At 46.7% G+C, this 27515-nt stretch overlaps 1 protein-coding gene across 2 annotated transcripts in view; it reads right to left on the minus strand.

Moving 5' to 3' along the window:
* EVA1A (eva-1 homolog A, regulator of programmed cell death) overlaps window positions 1-27515 on the minus strand; it is a 310552-nt gene that overhangs the window by 244992 nt on the left and 38045 nt on the right. The window contains exon 1 of one of the 2 annotated variants that reach the window (XM_019481047.2): window positions 15462-15516. The exons of the other annotated variant lie outside the window; for it this stretch is intronic. Coding sequence (XP_019336592.1) covers window positions 15462-15501 — 40 coding nt within the window. The 5' untranslated portion in view covers window positions 15502-15516. Of the gene's footprint in view, window positions 1-15461; window positions 15517-27515 lie in introns of those variants that run through there. 2 annotated transcript variants of the gene reach the window in all.

The following is a 27515-nucleotide window of genomic DNA, read 5'->3' on the forward strand; positions in this document are numbered from 1 at the left end:
CTTATATTGATTCTAGCATTAAGCATTATAATATATATCCTTCTCAGTTTCCAAGATGACTAAGTCTCTGGAGCTGTGAAACACAGGATTATATTCAGTATCATGAATACCACCTGCAAATCTTTATTTACGAAGGTAATCACAGCACCCTCAATGGTAATGCTCCCACTGGCTTGGCAATAAGCACCTCACAGAAGTTTAAATGCCAGGTGTGCAGTACACTAAAATACTGCACCAGTAAAGCATCCTAGGTGATCACAGCATATGCCATAAAAACTGTGCTTCTGCCTGAATAGCTTATTTTGCCTCTCCCCCTCCAAGGGAAACAGACGGTATGAGCCAACCCGCAGTCTTACCGGGGTACACATTTGCAGTAGGAGGATTTGCCAACCCAACTTTGTCAGTCCCAAATCACATTTCAGCACTTCCTCACTGATATAGTTAAACCAGCAAGGGGCTAGAGCTCAAGCTTGGCCTCAAAGAAAAAGACCCAATTTTCCAGGTGGGGATTATTTGTAACGATCTCTTCCAAGTGTCAAGCGTCACTTTGTGGCCTACAGACTTTCTTTTAGCCTGCAGGAAGCCCCAGGCATGCAGGAAGGCGCATTCAGCACTCATACTGATCAGTTTGCAGGATCAGGTCTTAAAATCATAGTCTCCAAGACAGGGATTATATACCATCTACCCCAATGATGTTCCAGTCCTGACAAGGATCTCTGCATGCCATGTATATATTAAAGGATATTTCCTTTAATATCCTGCAATCATGGCCTGAGAACTCAGATGACACAACATTGATGTAGCTGTACTGAACAAGACTCAACAACCGGGAGATGGGCAGCTCAAAGAACATGGAGGTGGCTATACCTTCTTCTGGAAGTATAAACAGGAAGGAGAACACCAACTTCACAGAGTTGGTTTTGCCATTAAAAATGTGCTCATAAACCAACACAATGAGTTCCCTATCAGAATTAATGAGCGCCTCATGACTCTCCATCTTAAACTGGCAGGGAGCCAATACGCCACCATCATCAGCACGTATGCCCTGACTCTTGATGCCACTGATGCAACCAAGGAGGAATTCTATGCCAACCTTGACCAAGTCCTTTCTGCCATTCCAGAGGGAGAAAGACTTATTCTTCTTGATGACTGCAATGCCAGAGTTGAAATGGACTCTAACCTCTGGAATGGAACCATCGGAAAGGAAGGAGTAGCAAAGGTCAATTCCAATGGCATCCTCCTCTTGACCAAATGCACAGAACATGGACTCACCATCACCAGCACACTTCCACCAGAAAAACAAGCACAAGACCTAATGGCAACACCCACAATCTAAGCATTGGCACCTGATTGACTATGTAATTGCCCATGTAATTGCACAAAGATGCTTGCATTGCCCAAGCTATGCTAGGAGCTGATGACTGCTGGACTGATCACCAACTCATCCGTTCAGTTACATAACTCAAACTGGCACCCAAACAATGGCTGCAGCAGAAGCAATGCCAATGGAAGATCAACGCTGAAGGACTTGAGGACACAAGCAAGCGAGACCTCTTCCACCAGCACCTCAATGAAAAACGGGTGAATTCCAATCGACAACAATGGGAGAATGTCAGCAGCATGTTGGGTGCCCACAAGGCACCTGTGAAGAGACACTTGGATTCTCTACCAGGAACCATCAAGACTGGTTTGATGAGAATGACCAAGAGATCCAAGAGTTGATCGATTGCAAGCACAAGGCCTTTTGTGCTTGGGAAAATGACATCAACTCCAAGCAAAAGAAATTGAATCTCCAACAAACCAAGGCAGCAGTCCAAAGGAGGACCCACGATATGAAAAACAGATGGTGGGAAGACAAGACAAAAGAGATTCAACATCTCACTGACATTCACAATATGTGCGGTTTCTTCAGTGCCACCAACACCAACAAGCCAAGCACTCAGGGACCAAACCCCCTTGAGACCTAAGGTTGGAGGAGACATGATCAAGGAAAGAGGAGCCATCAATGCCCATTGGAAGGAGCATTTTCCAGACATTTTCAATCAAGACTCTGTTGTTGACAAGAGTGTTCTTAACTCCATCTCGCAACACCCAGAGATGATCTCAGAATCCCTCCAATCCTGGATGAGGTGAGGAAAGCTATCAAGCAGATGAAGAAAGATGGATCAGATGAAATCCCCAAAGAAATCTTCAAGCACGGGGGAGAGGAGCTCATATTACAGCTTCATGCCCTCATCTTAAGGATCTGGAATGATAAGGAAATCTCAAATGACCTCAAGGATGCCATGATTGTGACAATCTTCAAGAAAGAAGACAAATCTGACTGAAAACTACAGAGGGATCACCACAGGAAAGTACGTGAACCCTCCTGAACTGTCTCCTTCCACTTCCTGAAGAATTCCTCCCAGAATTTGAGTGTAGGTGTAGGGCATCAAGAGGCACAACCGACATTATCTTCACAGCTCGCCAGCTGCAGGAGAAATGTTGGGAAGAACATAAGTCTCCCTACATGGTCTTTTTCAACCTCACAACAGCTTTCAACTCTGTAAGCCAAGAAGTGTTGTGGAGCATCCTTCGGAAGTACGGGCGCCCACCATAATTTGTCACCATTCTCTGCCTGCTGCATGATGGGATGTGAGTGGTGGTTCTCAATAATGGATTTATCACAGATCCCTTTGAGGTTAAAATGGGAGTTAAACAAGGCTGTGTTATCACTTCACTCTTCTCCTTATTCCTTGCCACAGCGCTACATCTGACCACCAACATTTAGAGTGGAGTTAAAATACTGAATGGATGATAAGCTGTTTAACCTCAGCCAACTCTGAGCCAAAATCAAGACCACCCCAACCTCAACCACTGAGCTCCAGTACACTGATGATGCTGTAGTGTGTGCTCACTCAGAAGCAGACCTTCAGGCAATTGCTGACATCTTTACTGAGGGATACAAGAAAATGGGACTGATATTTAACATTCAGAAGACTGAAGTCCACTACCAACAAGCTCCTAATGAACAGTCCCCAGCTCCAGTAACCCAGATCCATGGTGAGACTCAAGAATGTTGAGTATTTTCCATACCTGAGAAGCCATCTCTTGCAGAAGCCTGATGTCAATGAAGAAATCCAACATTACCTCAAATGTGTAAGTGCAGCCTTTGAACGCTTGAAGAAATGGGTGTTCAAAGATCAACATCAAATCCAAAACTAAGTTCAGGGTTTATCAAGCAGTCATGATCCCAACCTTGCCATATGGAGCTGAAACATAGGCAATGTACAGAAGATATATAAAGTTGTTGGAGGAGTACCATCAATTCTGCTTGCAGAAGATCCTCTGAATCCAGTAGGAAAACAGACACACCAATGTTAGCATCCTCCTGCAAGCAAACACCATAAGTATTGAGGCAGTGATCAACTGACATCAACTTCATTGGGCCAGCCATGTCATCTGGATGTCTGACTCCAAACTCCAGAAGCAAGATCTATTATCCCAGCTCAGCCAAGGCGCATGTTCAAGAGAAGGGCAGAGAAATTGCTTCCGGGACATCGTGAAGACCAACTTTGAAAAATGCAACATCAATGTCAACTCATGGGAGACTATCAACCAGGGCCACCCCAAATGGAGGAAGAGCCTGCTGCAGAGATCTCAGTACTTTGAAACCTCACAACAAAAACAGGAGATGGAAAAGTTGGAGTGGCAGAAACAGCATGTCATGACCCTAATCGAGAACCCAGCACCACACACAGAAACACATGTCTGAGTTGCAGTACAGTCTGTCAATCTTGGATAAGCCTCATCAACCAGCTTCGGACACACAGATAAGACAATCATGGAAGACAATCATCCTTGACTGCAAGGGACTGCCAAAGAAGAAAGGATATTTCCTAAATCAAGACACCAGCAGTGCTTACAACCCAAGTCATTATGAACACAAAATTCAGAGCAATCCTCAATACCCTTGGCCATCCCATATAAAGTCGGACCATGGTGATACAGGATACACTTTAAATTATGGTTTATACCTAAACATTTGATTGTTTTAAATAAAAGGGCATGTGGTATACAAGCAATTCTTGGCATCAGACACCTAGCAGCATTTCATATTCTGCTGAATAAAGAAGGGCACAGACAGCAATAACAATTTTCACTGATCTGGCCCCTGAAAGTGCTCTACAGCTATGACCTAACACAAGTGCATGGCTGCAGAGTGCTTTAAAAGGCCCTGATCCCATGACAATCTAAACCTTCATTCGAAGGTTCAGATGTAGGTAATCCAAAGTGAAGCACCTTCATTAACTTGTATCTGTGCACACTAGGAACAGGACTGGGCTGGTACAGCTCAGCCCTGCCCCTGGCACTGTTTTCAGAAAGGGAGGGGAGGAAGGGAATGGAGGGAGCTCATTCTAGGGGTTGCTCAACCAGTGCTGGAGGGTGGGGCAGGTAAATTGAAGCCCCCCCCCCTTCCAATCCACACCCCCTCCACACACACACACACACTCCAGGGCAGGCTAGGGAAACTCCAGAATGGACCTCCCTCCCCCATCCTGAGACAGTCCCATGGTCTGGGAAAAGAGGGCGGGGCTAGGGGAAGAGGCATCAGACACAGCCTCTCTTCCTGAATTGGCTTCAAATTAGAGGTTGATCCCCCACCCTCCCAACCCAACAGTTAATGTCTGTTGGGTCGGGAGAATTGGTCTAATTCATCGTGCTTTATGTGAAGTGCCATGAGTTAGACTGGGGAACTGCATTTCTGCTTGCACCCAAAGAGCATCAACCCAAATAGTTTGTTTTACAATATATTTTTCTTCATTCTGAACACAGAGCATAGAGGCAGAAGGCTCCAATAACTGTTACCTTATTAGGGTACTGTTATAGGTTACCTTTAAACCATGCTAAATCTGTGGAATGCAAGGTGCTGGGCCACTGGTGAGTTAATCATGGAGACAGCATAGACTTTGAGGAAGTATGCCTTCATGGGCATTGTGCTTCTACCACACTTGGTACTAGACAGTCCTTCCCTCCCACCCCCCCCAACCCCAAGAAATGCAGAAGGGTCTGGAGGGAAGCCAAGGGCCCCCCAAAATTCTCCTGGCTAGGAGAGAACCACCTGGATGTGGTACAAAGGTTTAGCCATATGAGAGGGCTGCATGCCTGGCCCCCAGCGCAGAGGCCTACATCATGTCTCCTGGGGTCCCTTGGAGCCAGCAGCATGATACCATGTGATCTGAAGTCACGCCCACTCCCCAGAGGTGTTTGCTTGGGGCCAGTACCATCCCAAGCACCACAGTAGAGCTTGGGAGGGTAGAAAATTTGGCGGGGTTAGAGGGATTGGGAGCTGCACTTCCTGGGATGCTGGAAGACTGCAAATTGATTGCTTTATCTCCGTAGAGCAGACTAACTATACTCTAGCTCAAGCTAGGTAGAATGGCTCAAAGATAACCTTCACCCAAAGTGGTGTAATTTTAAGACACTGAGAGGGTACTTAGCACAGTTTAACACCCTTTAATGTGGGTGCTCCCATTTTAAGTACCACACTTATTCCTACATAAGATGATCCCACAATAGTTAGATTTTATAAATGAAAATCATCAATTTGTTATATTTTTCCATTCATAGAATCTAATTATTGGAGGTTTGCCTTGAATTTCACCCCCTCCCACTGCTACAGCAAGAACAATAAATCTTTGGGGGCCGGGTTCCCCCTTGCCATCTGCCCCCCACAACTTCTTCCCCCTGCAGCCCCTCCCACCCCACTTGTGTAAGTGTTCTATCAGAACCTGCTCTTCCTGAGCACATGGAAGTAAGAGGAGAATTTGAGAACACTGACTTTGAAATAAATATACCTGTAGTCATATAGTTCATCTAGAGCTGATGAACTAGGTACTCTACAAACACACTTTTAAACAGCACTTTTGTACCTACTTCTATGTAGGTGACCCCACAGCTCAGCCACTGCTCAGGATGTGTGTGCACTACAGATACACTGCCACCTCACAAAGGATCCATACGTTAATTAGCACCCCCATTCATGACTGGAATCAAGTGTTCTTGTCAAGACCTGGGATCCTTCAAAAATGTATATGAATATGAGGTGCTGGACAACTTGGCCTGGCTCCTCCTCATGCACGGCAGGGCTACACTAATCATACGCAACAGGCTGAGAGAGGGAGTGAGACAGGGATTCTAGGTGAATTGTTTGGGGCCCCATTTGGTGATGTTTGCCATGCATTTAAGGCTGGTGAAGAAGTAGGAATCATTGGAAATTGGAAAGAAAGGCACAGCTCAGCTGTGGGAATGAAAATGAAGTTGAACTGTACTCAGTGTAGTGGCTCACTATGACTTTAAAAAGATTCAGCGCTGAGGGGGACTGAGCACAATAGGCACTATCACATATCCTATTAAGATAGACTGCACTAACCTATCCTTGTGGTAAGTTCCCATCAGCATGTTTGCCCAATATGAGCCATGTGTTTTATAGTCATGCTCAGCATTGGCTACATTCAATCAACTTCTTAGGTAGTTTCTGTTACTGGGCTCATGCTGCTTTTGGCAATAGTTTAATGACAGAGAATGTATTTAATGAGGTTTTCTTGTATGCAAATGTAGGATGAGGAGCCTTTTTCCCTCGTGCTGATTGCGGGGAAACTCATCTTGTATTTGAGTAAATATGGTACCTTTAGAATGGTTTAAAAGTGACCTGTAACACCATCCTTTGGGAATTCTTTGTCCTGCAGACAGAGATGTGAGATACAGATAAACTAGGCAACTTGACCAAAGACCCAAAAAAACTCAGAGAACTGAACCCAGGTAGCATATATCCTTTCTCTTAGTATGTGCACATCCCCTTTCGGACACCAACTCCCGATATACCTTTGGACAAGTCCTTTAATCACTCAGTGCCTCCTTCTCCCATGGCCCTCTTTGGTGTGTGTTGTCAAGAGCTCTAGTAAACTGCTATTTACAAACCTTACAACCATGGATGGCATGACATTCAAACTTGGACATATTTGAAACATGCACATGGTCTTGCCATATGTATGTGTTCCAAACCCAATTGTAAACCAGGGCTCTCCAATATTTAAGTAGCCAGTGACTGCATGCCATTCAGGCCACACTAGCAGGGGTTGCACCAACAATGGACATGGTCCTGGGGGGGCACATACCCCCGCTCCAGATGCACCCACCTCCCTAGTGCTGCACCATGAGCCCAAACTCCCCACAGCTGTTCCCTGTGCCCCCAAACTCCCTGCTACACTAAATGCCCAGGAACCCACCATGGTCCAGGGCACTACCCCAACTCTGCATGATGTGTCCCTGTGCTACATACCCCCTTGCTGCTGCCCCCCCATTGCACTGCACACCCCCCTGTTTCCCCACAGTTGCTCCCCACACCCACAATTTCACCACACACTCTGACTTACCACTAGCTCCCCAGCCTCAAACTCCTCTGCTACACCAAAGCACTCCAGACTGCAGGCTCCCCTCCCACTGCAGGTTGTACCGCACACCCCCGCCACCTGAGGCATGGCCATAGGCAGGAAAGGGAGGTTGGAGGGAAGGGGAGCCTGGAGCCCTCAGCTTCTGCTGCAGCAGGAACAATGAGGGACACTGGCAGTTTGGTGGGAGCCTGGGGCACATGGCCACAGGCTGCCAGTCAAAAAACCCTGTTTTAAACCATCACTGTAGATCTTAGAGGAAAAAACTACTTTTACTCCTAATGGCTATGAAGGATTCCTGTGCATGGTGGGTGGTGAAAAGGAGTACTGCTTCAGGAAACAAAAGCTTACTGCTGACCAAACCAGAAACATGTCTAAAGGCATCTTTAAGTGCATAGAAGGCCCAGGAGGGATTAGGTTAGGCCTTTGCCATGGCAAAAAAAAAACACAGAGAAATAGAGACTGATCCGGTTTGGGAAAAGAGAGAAAAATCAGTAACCTTGTCACAACAGGCATTCAATTCTTTCTCCATAATCCATTTTCAAAGGAAGAGTCACTCAAGCTAATTAAGCCAGAAGCTCATAAAAAAGAGCTAAAAACAATGAATGTGAAGGCTGTTTTTTTAGTTCACAAGAATATCTGGATCCTAGAATCCCTCAAACCACCCCGCCTCCAACAAGGTCATGTAGCTCTTAGCTCTAATTACAGCATAGCAGTGAACTGGGGGATGCCTGTGGTCAATGTTTTATGGAAAACTCCATTCAGAGGAAGACGCACACACAGAGGTAGTGCCGTACTATTGCTTTTAGCATCACAGCTGATTTTCTTCACTGTCCTACTCAAATATGAATTCAGTGACTGTTCAGATGGAATATACCTTCAGACCAGATCCAATGGGAAACTCTGTAATCTTGCTCGTCACAAAGCGAAAACAAAAAGTGGTAAGTTCTTGTCCGTGAAATTCTCTTTGCTGATGATGCAGCAATTGTTAGTCATTCAGAAACGGGGCTACAAAGCCTTATGGGTTGCCTTTCTCATGCTTGTGAAGATTTTGGTCTGACCATTAGCCTAAAGAAGACAGTAGTTATTGGTCAACAAGTTGACCACCCTCCCAAAATTAGAATAAATTATGAAAGCCTGCAAGTGGTTGAAAAAATTAACTTACTTGGGCTCCACCATCTCACAAAATCTTGGCTTGGAAGCTGAAATTAATGCTTGCATTGAAAAGACAAGCAATACCACGCCTAAACTTCAGAAGAGAGTTTGGAAAAACAGAGTGCTCACTCTGTCGAAAAAGATGTCCATCTCCAGCGCTTGTATACTTAGCTCCCTATTATAAAGTACAGCAGCAAAACACAGACTCCTGATGAATGCTAAGCAAGAAAGAAAAAAACTGAACAGTTTCCATCTTTGATGTCTCCACCGTATCCTGTGCATAGCATGGCATAACAAAATCTCCAAGTTCACTGTTCTCGAACAGGCCAAAATACCCATTATATTTCTGCTCCTGAGACAGAGACATCTCTTTCGGTTAGGACGTGAATCAAATGAGCAACGGCCAAATCCACAAGGGCATACTGTATGGTAAGCTAGCCACTGGCAAATGTCAGCTTGGATAGCCTAAACTCTATTTTGTTGATGTCTGCAAGAAAAACCTTCATGAGCTGTGAATCGATGGCCAATGCTGGGAATCAGTTGCTTTGGACCGCTGCAAGTGGAAAGCTGCCATGAAGCAGGGCCTACGTCGCTTCAACACAGAGAAGGCCAATGATAAAAAGAGGCATTGGGGCAGTTGGCTACAGTCATAAGCCCAGTTCCCTCAGTCTTTCCTCATAAGTCATGTCCCCCAGACCTCGATCCATTTTTGTTGCCCTCCACTGAACTCTCTCCAATTTATCCACATCCTTTCTGTAGTCAGGGGCCCAAAACTGAACACAGTACTCCGGATGCGGCCTCACCAGTGCTGAACAGAGAGGAATAATCACTTCCCTTGACCTACTGGCAACATAGCTATGAATGCAGCCAATGATGTCATTAGCCTTCTTGGCAACAAGGGCACACTGCTGGCTCATATTCAGCTTATTGTCCACTGTAACCCCCAGGTCCTTTTTCTGCAGAGCTGCTGCCCAGCCAGTCAGTCCCAGCCTGTAGCAGTGCATGGGATTGTTCTGTCCTAAGTGCCAGACTTTGTTGAACCTCAGGAGATTCCTTTTGACCCAATCCTCCAATTTGTCTAGGTCAGTCTGAATCATAGCCCTATCGTCCAGTGTATCTACTATAACCCCCAGTTGTGCCCCAGCTCTAAACCACGCTGTGATCACCACAAGATCCCAGCACATGTACATAGTTGCACATGTACAGAGTTGTGGATCTGGTCCAGGGTTCACAAATGAGAGGCTACTGCAGAATGCTCTCAGTCAGTTTCTTGCAAAGAATTTACTCCCTCGCCAGGAATTTAAGGGATGAAGACAAAGAAAGTCACAGCGCAACTGTCAAGCAGCTCCCCCGTTCTACTAGAGCTCATTGCTTTTACAGCGCTCCACAAATGGGAAAGGCTCCTTGAGAAAAAACGCTGAGGGCTGTGACAGCAGGAAAACAGTACATGGCACGTAAAAATATGTCTTTCTACACTAAAGCTCAGGGCTCCCAGTAGGGACCACTTCTGAGTAGTCCCTGCCCACCTGCTCCCACTCACACATGCCAAACCTGAAACTGTGACAGTGAAGCTGCCCTGGGATCAGAACTACGGTTTTGCATTCCCTAAGAAGTGCATCTTGCAAACATCTGTCTTCAGCAGTGAGCCCAATACCCCAAACATTCAAATCTACCTTGAGACAAAATAATAGTTCTGATGTGTCAATCAAGCTCATAGTACTGGGAGAATAACTGTCAAAACTGTTTTAGATACAAGGCATCTCTTCATTATTCAATCCACACAAATATTCAGCTAAATATATCTATAAGTATAGAAAGATAAAGCATTTCCTCAGGATTAAGGATTTGCAGAGAGGCCCTTTGAGCATATCTCAAAGAATTAATTCCTGCAAAGCTAGCTGTTAATCTAAATTAATTCCTGGTGTCATGGTGCTTATATCCTTTATAGGCTCTATGTACATATTTACTGTGGAAATCTACCTTAGTGAGGTATTGTGTGAGTTTTGCCACATAAATAACTAGGATATTATTGTATATTGCTACATTTGTCTAACTCTGCTAGGCTAGCAGGAAGGCGAGATTAGGCCCTGTGTGTCACAAAGAAGGCTACTGCCCAAAGATTTGTATTAATCAGAGGGACAATCATAGAAAAATAATAGTGAAAGGGACATCAGGACCATCTAGTCCAGGGGTTCCCAAAGTTTTTATGTCACAGCCCGGCAAACTGCAACCCAACAGTCACAGCTGACCACAGCCAAAATTTCCAGCAGGAAGACAGGTAAGGATTTCCCCACCCCCCAGGCAGGGGCTGGACCAAGCCTTGCACTGTTTGGGCCAAACCCTGCCTCTCCGCCCAGCTCTGGGGAGAATGCAGTTTGCTGGTCCACAGCCACTTCCAGTCCAGCAGCCGACCCGCCGCGGCCCAGGGATTGAGAGCCCCTGATCTAGTCCACCCCAAAGCAGACTTGCTCCGGTATAAACCAGGCCAGCCAAGTGTTTGTCTAACCTGCACTTAAAAACTTCTATTAGTGGAGATTCCCCAGCCTCTCCATCTAACTTGTTCCAGTGCCTACCCACCCTCTAAGTTGGTTTAGAGCAATACTTGCCTCTGAACTGGATTGAACAGCCCCAGAGATGGGACTGAATGGCCCAAGAGGCCCCTTCTAGTCCGATATTCAGGAGCAAGTTAATATTTTTAACCCAACATATTTTCAACTAACTATACTGTTTGGCTGATGCTGAAACATTTCACGGAGCTGTATGTATTTCAATGAAGTTTTTGCCAGGATGGTTTCTGCAGTCCAGGACTCTCTGGTAACTTCTGATGAGAGAAACAACATCAGCTTAAATGGCAATACAATCTTTTTAAACACAATTAAAAAATGATAAAACTTCAAAAAATTGCTGTGAAATGGCATGGTCATCCTCCAGCCAGTTCTAGGAATAAAGTCACTCTCATTTGGTCTAATCAGTGTCACCAGAAGGTCCCAACTCTGCACAGAGCTCCATGTGGGCAAACCTCTAGTTGGACTACACAGGTCTCCTTGAAGAATCAGGTCCTTAGTAAAAATGCAAGAGGCAAAGTACACATGCCCAATGTATCTTTTTAGTAAAGGTGTAGCAAAAAGTTCCCTAAGTTTGGTTGATGACAGCGCAACTTGTTTTAACATAGTCTGCCATACTGACTCCCTAGGCAGACAGAGATAAAGCCATTATTCAAATAAAATTAGAAAAACTGTTTGATCACAGAAAATTAGGGTTGGAAGGGACCTCAGGAGGTCATCTACTCCTGTGGTTCTCAACCTTTTTTGGACTAGGACCCATTTGTAAATGTTGATGGCCAGTCCCGACCCAGTGCCCCTCACTCCCAACCCACTGCCCCCAGGCTCCCAGTGTGTGGGGCAGGGGTGGGTGCGTGAAGGGCAGGGGGGAATGGGGGGTCCAAGCAGCCCCTCGCAGGCTGGAACTCTGCCAGCCCGCAAGGGAAAACCCATGGTTTCCCCACATTTTTTCTCCTTTAAAGGTGAATCCATTTTTAAAGTTTGTTCATGACCCTTGCATATATTTTTGTGACCCACACTTGGGTTGCGACCCGCAGGTTGAGAAATGCTGATCTAGTCCAACCCCCTGCTCAAAGCAGGACCAGCCCCAGATAGATCATCCCAGGCAGGGCTCTGTCTGGCTGGGTCTTAAAAACCTCCAAGGATGGATCTTCTACCACCGTTCTGGGAAACCTGTTCCAGTGTTTCACTACCCTCCTAGTGAGAAGGTTTTTCCTAATATCCAACCTAAACTTCCTTTGCTGCAATTTGAGACCGTTGCTCCTTGTTCTGTCTTCTGTCACCACTAAGAAAAGTCCAACTCCATCCTCTTTGAGCCAACCTTCAGGTAGTTGAAGGCTGCTATTAAATCCCCCCTCAGTCTTCTCTTCTCCAAACTAAATAAGCCCAGTTCCCTCAGCCTCTTTTTCAGAAGTCATGTCCTCCAGCCCCCCAACCATTTTCACTGCTCTCCATTAGACTCTCTCCAATTTGTCCACATCCTTTCTGTAGCGAAGGACCCAAAACTGGACACAGGACTCCAGACGTGGCCTCACCAGTGCCAAGTAGAAGAGAAGAGAGTCACTTCTGACACTCCTACTAATACAGTCCAGCATGCGGTTAACCTCCTTGGCACACCGCTGGCTCAGAAATTATAGCACAGGGGCCCACACCAAGGCTTGAACTCCCACCCTTTTGGTCCCCAGCTCACTACACAGGCCCATGAGCCAACAGAAAAGAACTTGCTCACGATTATAAAAGAAAAATTCCATACAGGAAAAACAAGTGGATGAACAAAAATTTAGGGCATCATCTAACCCAGGGCTATTCAACTGGCAGTTAACTCATGACTCACAAGCTCCCACTGCCTTTACCTCCCTGCACATTCTCCCCACGGGTCCAGGCACCATTCCCTCTCAGCCATTGCAGTCTCATTCCAACATCTACTCTGGCTGCTGCCGTCAGCGCTGCCTCCTCCCTAAGCCACTGGGGTCTCTGGGATCACCCTTCTTCCTCCTGCTTCTGCTTCCAGGGGGCAGCACATGTTGTGGCCCAGGGACATCGGTGGATCCAGGATTTTAAAAAAGGGGGAGCAGCAGCTGGAGCTTCAATGGTCACTGCACCCCCTGCTCCCAGACTCCCCTCCCACCAGGGTGGGCAGACCTTACCATTTGAAAAGCAGCCACAGAGACTTTTAAGTCCCCTGATCAGGTAAGAATCCTCCCTAGCTCCTGGCACCCCTTCCCCTCCATGCTCCCCTCCGTTCCCCCCTTGCCCTCTCCACTGATGGCCAGGATGCAGGGAGAACTGCCTGCCACCACCACTGCCCCAGACACTCCTGTCCCACTCCAGCCTAGCAGGAACAGGAGCAGGGCAGGAGAGGCTCTGGAGCACTCCCCCTCCCCAGATCAGCCAGGAACAGTGGCAGTGGTGGGCAGGAGAAGGGAGAGGTTGGGGAAGGGGAACATGCCACTGAGCATGGAGCGGAGGGGAAGGGGTCCTGAGAGGGCAGATTCTTACCTGCTTTGGGGACAAAGTCCCCAGAGGCTACTCCCACAGCTGGGTCCAAAGGGAGGGGTATGATGGCATCACCCCACTCCCTCTGGGTCCGGTCCTCAGAAGTTGGGTGACACTGGTCTGATGCATAAGGAACTCAGGGGGAAAGTGCTTTACTCCCAGGTCTGCCTCTCACCTTCTGTGCAACGATAAACTAGGCACTTCCCTCGTCGTTACCCACTTTTTGCTTTTTGTTTAAACTGTAAGCTCTTGAGGCAAAGGTCTCTCTTTCACTATGTGTCCACCCAGTGCCCTGGTTTCATCCTCTAAGCACTACCAAAGTGCTTCTGGTAAAAATTGCTTGAAGAACTTATTGCAAGCCACAGCTGCTGTTACAGAATGTAAAACAAAGACAGGCTGTTAGTAACTAGACGCTGTTCACAAATCCATGCTTTGGAGAATCCCTGAGGTCCTGGACTTGCCCAGAGAAGATCAGAGCACTGGAGATCTGCTCGTGCTTTGCGGGTGGTTGCTGCCAGGCATCAGACTCTCAGGAAAGGGATGCTTACACTAGGAAAATTCAACTCGCAGTTTAAAGAGTCTCTAAAGTCACATACAGAAAGCTTACGTTTTCACTAAATTTTTCATTCCCTGCTCCACAGTTCACCTTTGACTTGTTTGCTCATGAAAATTGATTTTAAAACCCCAAGCCTGCTCTATTCTGCTGTAGGTACAATGAAAAGGCCTCATTTATTTTAAATTAACCTCAGAGAAATTCATTATACTCTTGTAAACCAGTTTAATATCACATAGTGAAAGCTTCACCCAGAAAGGTTCTTAACCTCGTAAACCACAAACTTTTAACAAGGAAAAAAATCAAGAGAATATTATAATTCAGTTCCTCATGAAGACAGCGACTGAAGTGCATTAAGCTCTGCGAGTCAGATTCGCAGAACAAAGCCATAATAGACCCGCTCAGTGATCTAAATGTGTACCAGCTACCAATGAGGTTAATAAATATTGCAAGCCTGCAAAAATAAGTGACCATACATGCAGGCTGCAAGGATAATCGGGATCTGGCCCTTCTCTTGCTGAAGTCAGCATCAAAACTCCCTTTGCTTTCCCTATCCTTTGTATTTAAATGGCCCTATTCCAGGGGTCAGCAACCCTCCGCTTGCATGCCAGAGCATGGCACATGAGGCCATTTTGTTCAGCATGCCACAGCCAGCCCTGGTTGGGCAGCTGCAAGCCCTGCCTGGGCTCCTTGGCTGGCAGCATCTGCCCAGAGCCTGGGCCAACTGCAGCCGGGAGGTTGCAAACGGATGCCCCAGGCTCTGTGGAGGCAGCGGGTGCACGTGCCGCTCCGGGTGGATGGGCGGATCCTGGGGCAACGCAACCTTGGCCCACTCTCCAGTGCAGTAAAAATAGAAAATGGCTATAAAAGAAGCTGCTGAGAGAAGCACGGGTAAGAGCATAGACTAGGATCTTGTCAAGCAAATCCACAAGTTCTTCCTAAGTACTGCCCAGAAAACACAAGCACGAGTGTCTGAGTGCCAGCCATTCCCTAGAGAGAACACAGGGTTTTAAAAAGCTTGAGGCCATTAGACAAGCATTCAAATTAAGTTGATGAAAGTTTGGAGGAATGGGTGTAAGGCTAGTGACTGGACTGATCTGTCCATCCAGGAAGAGCACACACCAACTGCTGCAGCTTCCTTAGCCTGACGAAGAGTTTTTGAACCCGAAAGCTTGCTTAATAACTATTCTCCAACCATTTGGGTTGGTCTAATAAAAGATATAAAATTCACCCAAGGAACCTTGTCTGGACTGATCTGTTACTCACATATAGGAACATACAGGGATCCCGGCGCAGCTGACTCCATCACTATTGTGAGACACAAAAGGAACTTAATCTTCTCACCAACTTTTGACAGATCCTCCCCACGCCCCGGCCTCCCTCAACTTGTATCCCCACCTCCAGGCTCTGTGTTTTGTCTAGCAGCAAGCAGGTGAGATCGGCGGTGTGGTCTCATAAACTTAGTAATCTTTAGCCCAAACTTGCCTGACTGATCCTTCTGCTTAAAAAAGCAACAAAAAAGAAAGAAAAAAGATAACATGTCACTCTTAAGCTTTATTTACATTCCCTCTTCAAAGCAGCTCAGTTCAGATAGCCCCAGCTCGAGCCTCCCTCACACCAGGGATGAAAGATCTGCTCCCACGCTCACCACCAAGGACAGGCAGTGCTGCAATTTAACATGCTAGCCATCTGTAAATCAGGAGTTACACCCATCCTTCTCTTCATATACAGTTTTAGGTACAGGCAATTCTCTGACTAGGGCATCACACTCTCCAGCAACATACATGGGTTTGTTGGGTCAGCAACCAGAATGGTTCTTCTATGGGAAATTGCAACTATTCAAAAATACGTTTTCATTCTGAGTCTCTTTGGACAGGAGCATCTCACCAGTCCAAACCAGTGAAGGTGGTGGAGAGAAATGGAAGAAAAGAGATGCTCTATAACAGCCAGGAGCCTCCTAGTTAGGTCACTCGACTGTATTACATAGGAGACCCAGGTTCAGGTCCTTCCTAAGCCCAATTCAGAGGAGGTATTTGAACCTCCCAGATGGATACTCTACCCACAGTCTGTCTCTCTTTGAGCCAAATAGTGTATATTTCTATACAGAGCAGAGCTGCTCCTATGAGAGAGACTGATGGTTGAGCCTGGTCCCTCAGGGACTTGAATGTAGGTGTCCCATTCCCTGCATAAGAGTCCTAAGCAATTAGGTACTGGAGGGAAGGGCTGGCATCCTTCTGGCTTGTCAAGACAAAGATCTTGTTTTCATCCAGATACAGAACAAGACCAAGCCCAAAAACCTAGTTTTTCATGAAACAGAATCCTTATTTTCCTGCCAGGCCCTACTTGAAAAGGCACAGGTGCCCAAATTCTAACTCCATCAGGCTGTATTAAAAAGACCACCCTTATCTTCCCTGTATTTCTGTTTCCTGACATGTTTCCCAGCATGTAAAAATAAGTAACAGACAGTGCCATTAACCCACCTTCAGACTGGTGGGGGAAAAGCACTACAAATGATTGTTCCTTACCGCATTCAGAAAGACCGCGCCAGCCCAACACGAACGGCCGTGTCTACCACTGTCAGGTTGTTTCACTTCTATTGAAAACTCAACCATGGGTGATTAACTTGCTTGTTTGAAGTAGGGGTGGCATTTATTTGTAAGTGGAGGAAAGATCAGAAAGCGCACATTGGTTTTCCCATTGCCCGGCTGTGCAAACTTGAAACAGAAAGGGAGGGAAATTTGCTACTTGGTGTTTTTATTGTCACAACAACAGCTTTACTAGGCTTCAAGTAACATTTGGATGCAAAACAGATGCCACTTCCTTAATGTATATCCCAGAAGGAATTCTGTTCTGTTTTCATGCAGGCCGTCTCACAGGCCCTGTGGATATCCAATTTCCCATTCAAAGCGCTGGCAATAGAAAAGCTGAAAAGCAGATTCTTGTGGATTTCTCCTCTCTTCCGTGCCCGAACCTGTAACATGAATGGGGCTTTTGGTAGCTTTGTCCATACCGCCTTCCTTTTTAATAACAACTCCATTTACTGCTTACAAAAGCCAGTCTTCTTCCTTCGCTGCAACCTCTTAATAAGATTCCCTCCACGTCACCGAAAGTCCAATTGTGCTCTGGGACTCGGTTATTCAGAAGACAAGAAAGTTTGGGTTACAGAGCCATTCTTGCTGGCATTCAAACTCCCGCTACCCCTCCCTGCACAAATCAGTCCTTCAACACAGAGAGACTCTATTGCTGGCACTGCCTCCCGAGAAGGGCAGACGGGAGGTACTTCCCACCAGGAGCCAGTGCACGTTTTCTATTTCATGGAGGAATATAATCTCCTAGATGAGAACTGAGAAGAGAAGCCAGGATGCTATCGGGACAATACTGCCAGGTCTCCAGTGACATCTCCTACATGCGGTATACAATGAACAAACTACTGTGTACAAAGAAGAGTGGGTAAAATTAATGGCATGCTATTGCTATCCTGCATTTAAGAGTCTGGTCAAACACATTGGAATCCCAGCTGGAGTAGGGTGACCCTAATTGGGTGGGACAGTCCCAAAATGGGAACATCAAGTCCCAGTCCCAGGCTGAATGACTCCAGGACAGATTTGTTCCAAATTCACAGTAACATGCAGGGATCCAGGTTTTCCATTCACCATGGAAAAATGAGGGAAATGGTGGGTTTCCCCTTGAAAGCTGGCAGAGTTCCAGCCTGCAAGGGGGTGCAGGGAGCGGGATGCTGGAGGTGCCACGTGCACACATACACATGGCCAGGAGTACAGCCCCAGGCAATGGTGGACAGCAGCTCCCCCAGCTGCTTGCAGGTAAGTCAGTGGTGAGGGGATGCAGATTGAGGCTCCCACAGCAAGAGAGGAAGTTGGCGGCTAGGAATAGGGGTGCTGCCCAGCTGGCACGGCGCATGGGGCCCAGGGCAGGAATGGGAGGTAGCCACAGGTGGCTTGTCCGGGGGAGGCAAATCCTTTTTGCTGCATACACTCCCAGAGAGGGGGACATGGTGGGGAGGCACATGCCCCCCAGCTTTATGCGCAAGGCCGGGGAAGGATGAGGGTTTGGGGCTCCCTGCTCTGCTGTCCTGCCCCCAGGAGCCTCATGCCAGATGCATCACCATGGCAAGGTGCCCCCTGCCTGCCTGGTGGCAGCAGCACAAAGTTGTGCTCCTCACTGCTGCTGGGTGGGCAAGGGGCACCTTGCCCTGGTGGTACATCCAATGCAAGACTCCCAGGCGCAGGAGAGCAGGGCAAGGAGTCCCAAGTCCACAGTGGGTAGCCTGCATCCACCCCCACCTTCCATGGACTCCAGTCTGCTCTGCTCTGGCTATGCCATGGGGGGAGGAAGCAGGCAGGCACGTGTCCCACCTTGCAATTTGGAAAAGGTGGTCCCCCTAAGTGGGAGTCCCCTTGAACACAAGTGTAGCTGTCAAATTTTGCACCCTGAGGGGTACCCAGATGGAAAGCAATGGGGGAGCAGAGGGGGCTGAGCTTAGGAGTGGGAAGGCTTCAGTCCTACCTGCACCAGGTTTCTGGCTGCCTCTGCCACCTTGCTGCGTGCCCACCTCTGGCTGTTTTTGCCATGGCACAGATTTGCTAGGGGGTCACCATTCTGGGACCCTCTCTAAGTTGGTGCCCAGGACTGATGCCCTGCTCACCCACCCCATGTTATGCTACTGCCCCTGGAGTGCACTCAGGGTGGTGGCAGAACTGAGAGCCTCAGAGCTCCCACCAGAAGCAGAGCCCACGTTCTGCCAGCACGGCTATGCCACCTCGTGGAGCAAGAAGGCTTCTGCCTCCACCTGGCAGCCCGGAAAAGACACATACAGACTCCCCCAGACCCTTCAGCAAAGTTAACCTCACCAGAGCACTGTGAGGTAAAGCAGTGCTATTGTAATGGTAACTCTTGGGCCAGGTGCCTAAATCAAGCAAAAAGAGCTCAATTTCAACTGTTGGGAACCCTCTTCAAAAAACATGCATGTGTTGCCAGTCTGACCCTCAGAGTTTCTGAGATCTGGTTGACATCAGCAGGCAATTCCACCGCAGCTGTTCATGGAACGGGGAAAAGTTTACTGGTGGAAAAGGAGCATAGCACTAATATGGGAAAACACAGCAACATTATAGTCCTATAAAGGAGGAATAAAACACACCCTCAAAATAACTTTGGCAACTTTCTGATAATTTAATTCCCAGTCCACCTGTTTCAACATCCAAGCAAATAGCACTTCCCCCTCCACATCCACTAATCCCTATTCATGGTGATGGCAGTGGACAGTGCGGTGCTCTCTGTTCCTGTTCCTATTCCTGAAGCTCCCCTAAGGCAGGGAGAGGGTTTTGTTCTTTTTAGTCAGTAGGGTAGAGGATCCTCACGAGTTTCTCTGCTCTGTCACTGTCCTCTGCAGCTTCAACAAGAGCCATTTCTTTGGTGAACCCTGGCTTCGTCACAATGATCCCCTCAATGGAGAGGAAACCAAGGGCATCGCCTGCATTCTTTGCCAGGTCTCCTCTGCGCCAGTCCACTGCCCTGGCCACCACACCATGCAGCCTCCCTCCAACACCGCTTTTCGACAACTTCAGGCTTGCATGGGAGGGAACAATGCTCGCGTGGAAAAACAAGGTCCTGCCAAGGGACATTCTAGCTGCACTATGTATCTGTAAATCATTCCCTTGTCCCTGGCAACTGAGTTCTGCTGCCAAAAGTTTCTAAAGTCGTATCAGAACTCGTGGTAGAGGTGATATCTTTTATTAGACCAACTAGATTTTTGCAAAAAAAAATGAAAAAAAAATCTAGGTGGTCTACTACAAGATATCACCTCTGCCACGAGTTCTGATACCAACACGGCTACAACGTGGATGCCTGAAGTCACATCAATACACAGGCATTTGTAAACATGAGCCAATGCATCCCTGCTCCACTAAGAGTGTTACACAGTGTTACCCCAGAAATGAATTTGGCCCATGCTCTATCAAACACACAACACAACTCCTTCAAGCCTGGCTATACAACATCATGTTGACAGCTTTATTTTAAGTAAATTAAATGTCTCCTAATGACAGACAGAGCTTAGCATTTGTGTCCGAGGCCTGTGCATGTTTGATCTCTCCCTGCCCCCCTCCCACAAAGTAGGATGTGTAGACAATACGGGGAGGGGAAGGGAGTTCAAAGCAAATTCCTTTCAGAAACAGAAAGCAAAGGTTTCGCTCAGAGAGGAGTTGTTCCACTTGTCAGGCCAATTAGGGTCTTGGTTAGGGAGGGAAGGAAAGGAAAGAAACTGCTTCTCCATTTCTGCATGACTTAGTTAACATTGATTTACTCCAGGGAAGTCTACATGGAAGAAATCCATTTATTTCCTTGCCGGCCCAGTCATCCTAGTACATGTCACAATCACAGCTAACAGGATAACACTACCTGTGTTGCTGAGTAGCGCATAACAGCATGACTAGGTAGTACCTGGTAAAGATTTGAACTAAGGGACAGGGCCTAGAGATGGCAATTACTATGGCACTGACTCCATACTTGGTTTCTGAGGCACAGTATTGTTTCCTATGTGATTTAGCTCTGTGTATCTCTGCTAATTAGACAAAAACGTGGCATTTTTCCTGCCCATACACTTCAGGGCTGCACTGTATTCAGCCAGCCCATGGGCAAAGACAGCTGGAGCAGACTGCAGAACATGATCCTCCATTTACATAGGGACAAGCACATCTCCCTGGCCCGAGCTGGTGGCTACTTGCCATTAGCACAGATACCCTGGAACATCTTCTGGAGAAGCAAGCACAGTTTTACACTGCAGGTGTCAGTGATACCATGGTCTTATTTTACCCCAGTCCACTTCCCTTTCACACATCTGCCAGCACGTTTCACCCTGGGATAGTAAGCTGTATCCTATACTTCTGCTTTTCTTGCACATGTACAGCATGCACAGTAAGGAACTGGATCCTGGGGTACCATAGGCTATAGAGAGAGCAAGCAAGACAGAAAGCCAAACTAAGCTATTAAATCAGAGCAGCGGGAATCTCTTAGGCTGATACAGTAATCAGTACTGCGCACCAGGAGGCAGCTAAAGAATGATGGAAATACACTATTCCCACAAATCCAGAATAGCTAATAAAACCCCATATGAATTATGGCATGTAAAGATGGAACCAAGAATTTCAAACCAACACCTGCACTGTAGAATATTTTCACATGCCAAAAAAGCATGAAAAAAAGATCATGGTATTGGAACTAACACAACCGGGTCCAGCTTTTGTCAAAAGGCAAAGGTGCATCTTGATCTCTCCATCTTAGGGAAGCAAAGTTGAGGGCATTAATTTATCATCCCCCCCAAAGTGGTGTTATGTTAGAACAGATGTTTAATCTATGCTCAAAAATGCAATTCAGAGCTCCAGCTGGAACTGTCTTCTCCTCTCTGAAGATGCCCTTCAAAAAGGGTGTCATGCCAAGGAGAGACCTATTTTTGCTTTTAGACATCATCTTCCGTAGACTTCACTACAGATTGGAGTGTTGATTAAAAGAAGTGCAGTTGGAATGGGTCCCACAGAAAACAACCATAACATCAGCCAAGTACCTCTGTAAATGAGTGAAAAACCATGGCCAGAAACACCACAATATTTTCAGCAGCGTAACTAGGGGTGCCCCAACTCAGAGGGGGCACAAGAGCGGCAGCCACTGCAAGTGGCAGCCCAGCCACCACCACTGCCACAAGCAGCACAGCTCTCCTGCCACCCCTGCAACCCCTGCCACCCAGGGAGCTGACCCTGGTAATTAGGCCTGTGTTTGGCAGTGAAACCCTTGCTACTTTCAGCACTGGTTGGGTACCCTGAAGCAAACGGGGTTCTTCCCAATTACATATCATTGAAGTTCTTCTCTTGGCCAGCACCAAACACATTCTGCCTGGATGTGATTTCATGCACTGCACCAATTTATTACAAATACATAAGCCCAGATTTTTGAATGAATGAGCACAAGTCTATGCTTCTCTGAAAGTTTGAATAATAATAGTGCAAATTTAAATACAGCTTTATTTATTCTGAGCACTACCCTAATTATTCCTCCCAGTTGGAACTGGTTGAGAATTTCTCCTCGCCAGCAACTTTTCACCAAAACATTTTGGTTTGCTTTAACTCAAGGAGAAAGTTTTCTTTAAATTTTATTTGGGTTGTAGATTTCCAGATTTTAATTTTTTGTAAGGGAGTTTTGTTTTTCTTTTCTTTTTTTCCAGGAAAAATACAGAAGTTACAAAAATTCTCTTTAAGTTACGATGAAAAATAAGTTTTTTCACAAAAAAATAAATCAGCACTTGGACCATCAATACCTTCAAGCTATGCAGTATCTTCATAGTTCAGAGATGGAGAATGCTATTAGAAAACGCAGTGTGTCTCAAAATAAGACTGTGAATAAAAGACCATAATGCATCATTTTCTACTGCTACAGTTACTTCTATTCCCAGCACTTCAGAGCTTGTCGATTATGTATTATAAAAAAAAAGAAGAGCATCGCGCGCACACGCACACACACACAACCCCAAGGCACACACTGGGGCTGAAATTTGCTCCTAAAATTTCAACCAAGGGTCCATTTCTGTTGTGAAAGATAGCAGGACCTTCTGGTTGATTCGTAGACAGCAGATGCAGCAAAGAAAGTCTTCCACTCCTAGCTGTGGTCTGCCAAATGCTGACAAGCAGTAAAAGCACATCTAGGGATGAGGAGAAGCAGTTGAGCCAGTGGCAAACAGCTGGGCTAGAGGACTGTGCTGGGGATAGGCCACAGCAGTGCCTCCTTGCCATGTGAATCATTTTGAGACTTTGCATAGTTTCTTTTTTAAGCTTTCACAGTTCAATGAAGAGTTAATTCTGTCCAGATTCCAAGCACACAAGCCCCTCCGCACAAATTTTCTTAATCAGTAATGGCCACGTTCCAGCTGCAGGCCCATGGGTGTGCAACTTCCATTGAACACCTAGACCACAAAACCAGGCAGGATTATTATAACTTTAATCTAGTGTGATCTGTGGCATATTCTGGGCCTCAACATTTCACCTGGCAGTTCCTTCATCAAACTCAACAAGATGTGAATGAGTTTTTCTGTTTGAAAGCTCTCTAATCTCAGATTTAAGCGAGAGAATGAGTGATAGAGGATCTACCACCTGGCTCTGGAAACTGGTTTCAGAGGATATGGCAATTACCCTCATGGTTAAAAGTTTGCCTCCTACTTCCAATGGGTATTACGTGCAAGTTAGAGTTGGATAGAGTAGAGTAGGGGAAAGGAGCATTCTTTACTATCCACAGCTCTCCAAACATGACAAACCAAAGACTTTCCTAGCCATATATTGCAACAAAGCAACAGTAGATCCACTGCAGGATGACTGAGCCACTGCAAACTCCTCACAACTAAGGACAGAAAAATCAGTCTTCAGAAAATCCATTTAAATCACAAGTCTCACACTAATTAGTGTTTTTCTTGGAGCTCCATCTCCTGGAGGTAAGCAATTATGGGGAAAATCTCTCCTTTCAGAATATTTCTGGCCCTTACCATTATGCAAACATGATCTGACTTCACTCCAAAGGCTTGGAAAATAGAAGGCAAATGAACAGAAATCTAATGCTGGTTCTTTATTTTCAAATCTCATTATTTTTAAGCCAGTCACGATTCCGGGAGCTGACTCAAATTTTTTGAGTGCTGGAAGCAGGTAATATGGTAGACTTCACAGTCAGGCAAAGAAAAGAATGCCTATGTCAACAAAGAGGAAGAGCTGAAGAGTCTTCCTCAAGGAGCTGAATGGGGTAGAGAGCCTACAGCAGCTAAGATGAAACCCAATGCACACCAATGGTACACCAGCAGCTTTGCCAGTGAATTCAATCGATTCTGCGGCAAACTCCATTGCAGAGGGGCTGGTTGGAGCACGAGGGAGCTTCAACATGGGGCTAGCTGGCAGGCAGCCCCTGCACTGAACCACCCTCGTGCCCCGGCTAGCCAGGGCAGCATCTACACGTGCACTGCTGCAAAGTAAAAAACTCTGAAGCAGGATAGCACTTGTAAATAGTAATGCTAGTATTTACAAGTACTATCATGCTGCGGAGTTAATTAGTCTACTTTGGCCTAATAGGGGTGTATGTGTAAACACATGTGACAGGCTAGCTGGTAATGATTTGGCCCAGGGGTTTTGAAAGTGCAAAAGATGATTGGAGGGCTTGGGATTTCCTTTCCCCCACAATCAGACCCCAGAGACTTACCCTCTATGTCCCCTGATTGGCCCCTTGGGGCACCTGGAGGGGGATAAAAGGGGCAGTGCAGCTGAATCAAGAGAGAGCAGCGAGGGACCATGAGGAAGGAGTTTCAAAGAGCTGGCAAGAGCTGGGCCAGGGGGTCAGGAGCAGGAGCAGTTGCCCCCGAAGAGCCTGAAGGAGTGGGACCCGCGGGCAGCAGTTGGACCCTCAGCAGCACAGCGTGTGGCCGGCAGGAGAGGCTCCCCGCTGGGCTCCAGGATCCCCTGCGAGAGGCTGCGGCCAGCAGGAGAGGCTCCCCAGCTCCAGCAAGAGGCCAGGAAGCTCGACGTGAGGCAGGGGATCCGGGAAGGTCAAAACCCCTAGCAGCTTGGAGCAATACCAGCACTGGTGACTGTGTGGTTGCGTTTCTGCCTACCACGTGGGAGATCTGAGTTTAAGTCCCAGCTGGAATGAATTGGGGTGCGTGAAATGGCAGGAAAAAATTCTTGTTGCAGCGGAAGGGGATCATTGTGTTTTCCCTCTTTCCCCCCGCCAGGTACCTAGGTCCTATATTTCTTGTTATTTGACATTTTGTATTTTGTGCATTTTATATTTCACCAACCAATATTGTTTGTTCTGCTCTTTGTGTTTTATATTTTGTTCAACCGGTCTTTTGTCAACTGGATGAATACGTGTATGATTGTAAGTGCCTAACCTTTATTGAATCCTGCCCCCTCGGGGCACTGTAGTGTCCCCTATACCCCCTGGTTTATACTGGTTATGTTCCCAGTACTGTTTTATCATTAAAAGGTATATGGTTAAGTCCCCATTGGTGGTCTGGCTCTGCTGTACAGGAGAAGAAGGTTTCCTGCACCTCCCACAGCGCTTGTGCACCTGCTCTGATCCCTTCATTCGGAGAGGGGGTACATCTTGGAGTACTGCCCGGGTTACACACACAACATTTACTGTGCAGCTAATCAGTCAACTGTGCAGGAAACATCTTGTGTAGACGTGCCCACTGAACTGCAGAAAACTCCCATGAAGTAGTTTCCTTTGCACATGGAGAGACACATTCCTCAGGCAGGTCAAGGGAAAATTCTCTGCTCCGGTCTAGACAAAGCTTATGCACAGCCATGGCTTATGAGTAAGGGATTTGCAGTGAGGATCTGAAAAGAATATTTGCCCTAAGGAATAGCATTTTGGCATCTTGAACTGGGAAGTCAGTCAGCAAAGCATTGAGGGCACTGCCACAAATTGCTGTTGCTAAGTTTTCATATTGCAAAGACACTGTGACAATGACAGGTAACGGGCTAAACTCTACCTCCGCTGCATTGCCAAGAACAGTACCTGCAGGCTCTAGCTTGCTCCAAACTCTATTGGGTGTCACTGGGGCTGTTCTGGTATAATACAGAAGATAAAATGATCCCAGCAAGGTGTCTGTCCAGTCTCCTCTTGAAGACTTCCAAGGTTGGGGACTGGACCACCTCCATGGGAAGTCTATTCCAGATTCTGGTCACTGTTACCATAAAGAAGCTGTTCCTTATATCCAACCTGAAACCATCCTCTAACAATTTACGGCCATTGCTCTTTGTCCTCCCCTGAGGTGCCCTAGTGAACAGTTTTTCTCCCAGCTCTCGATATTCACTCCTTACATACTCATAGATGGCCACCAAGTCCCCCTTCAGTCTTCTCTTCTGCAGGCTGAACAGTCTTTCTAAATAAGGTTTGTCCTGCAGGCTCTTAATCATTCTTGTGGCCCTTCTCCGAACCCTTACAAGATTCTCCATGTCTTTTTTGAAGTGCGGCACCCAGAACTGGACACAGTACTCCAGCTAGGGTCTCACCAGCGCCATGTAAAAAGGAAGTATCACTTCCTTAGCCCTGCTCATGATGCATCGGCTAATACATCCCAGTATGCTATTAGCTCTGTTGACTACGTTACACTGGCAGCTCACATTCATCCTGTTATCAACCATAACCCCAAGGTCCCTTTCAGCCATCATGTTGGCCAAGACATCTCCTCCTAACCTATATTCATGTCACTACTTACTTCTTCCGAGGTGAAGCACTGTGCATTTATTCTCATTGATTCTGCTCCATCCACCTTTCCACTTGGATCCGCATCCTATCCCCTAATTTGACTGCTTTTCCCCATAACTTAGTATCGTTTGCAAACTTGGCCAGCAGGCTTCCCACATCCTCATCTAAATCATTGATAAACATGTTGAACAGCATGGGGCCAAGAACTGAACCCTGCAGGACATCACTGGCCACCTCCTGCCAAGATGATACAAACCCATCCACTAACACTCTCTGGGTTTGACCCCTTAACTAGTTCCCAACCCACCTGACCATGGACTCTGCCAGCCCACAATCCCCCCATTTATTTTTTTTTTTTATAAGAGAGTCATGTGATACCATATCAAAGGACTTTTTAAAATCCAAGTATATGATATCAACCACGTCTCCCACATCTAGGCAGTTCGTTACTTGATCATAGAAGGAGACAAGGTTGGTCAGACATGACCTGCGCACAATGAAACTGTGTTGATTATCCTTCAGCATCATGCCTTCTGCCAGTCTCTCACAAATGGACTTCTTCATAATTTTTTTCCAAAATTTTACCCAGTATCGAGGTCAAATTGACTGGCCTATAGTTTCCTGATCCTCCTTCCTCCCCTTTTTAAAGATCGGCACCACATTGGCCCCTTTCCAGCCTTCTGGGACCTCTCCTGAACACCACGAGTCTTCAAATACCTTTGCCAATGGTCCCACAATGACTCCAGCCAATTTCCTCAGCATTCTCAGGTGCAGTCCATCTGGTCCAGCTGACTTGAAGACATTCAGCCACTCTAAGTGCTTCCTCACCAGTGCAACACTGACCATTGGTTGGCAATCACCCTCTCTCCACCCCTACCCCTCACCCCCCCCCACATCCATCCAGTATCCAACCAGGCAGGCGACCACCATTTGTATGCAGGAACACTGAGGCAAAGTATTCATTAAAAAGTTCAGGTTTCTCCTGACGGTCTGTTATCAGCTATCCCGTCCCATTCTGCAAGAGCCCCACATTTCCCAAAATGAATGGGTTTTGATTCTAGGTCAAGT

This window comes from Alligator mississippiensis, chromosome 1 (assembly GCF_030867095.1).
Source record: "Alligator mississippiensis isolate rAllMis1 chromosome 1, rAllMis1, whole genome shotgun sequence".
Taxonomy (NCBI): Eukaryota; Metazoa; Chordata; order Crocodylia; family Alligatoridae; genus Alligator; species Alligator mississippiensis.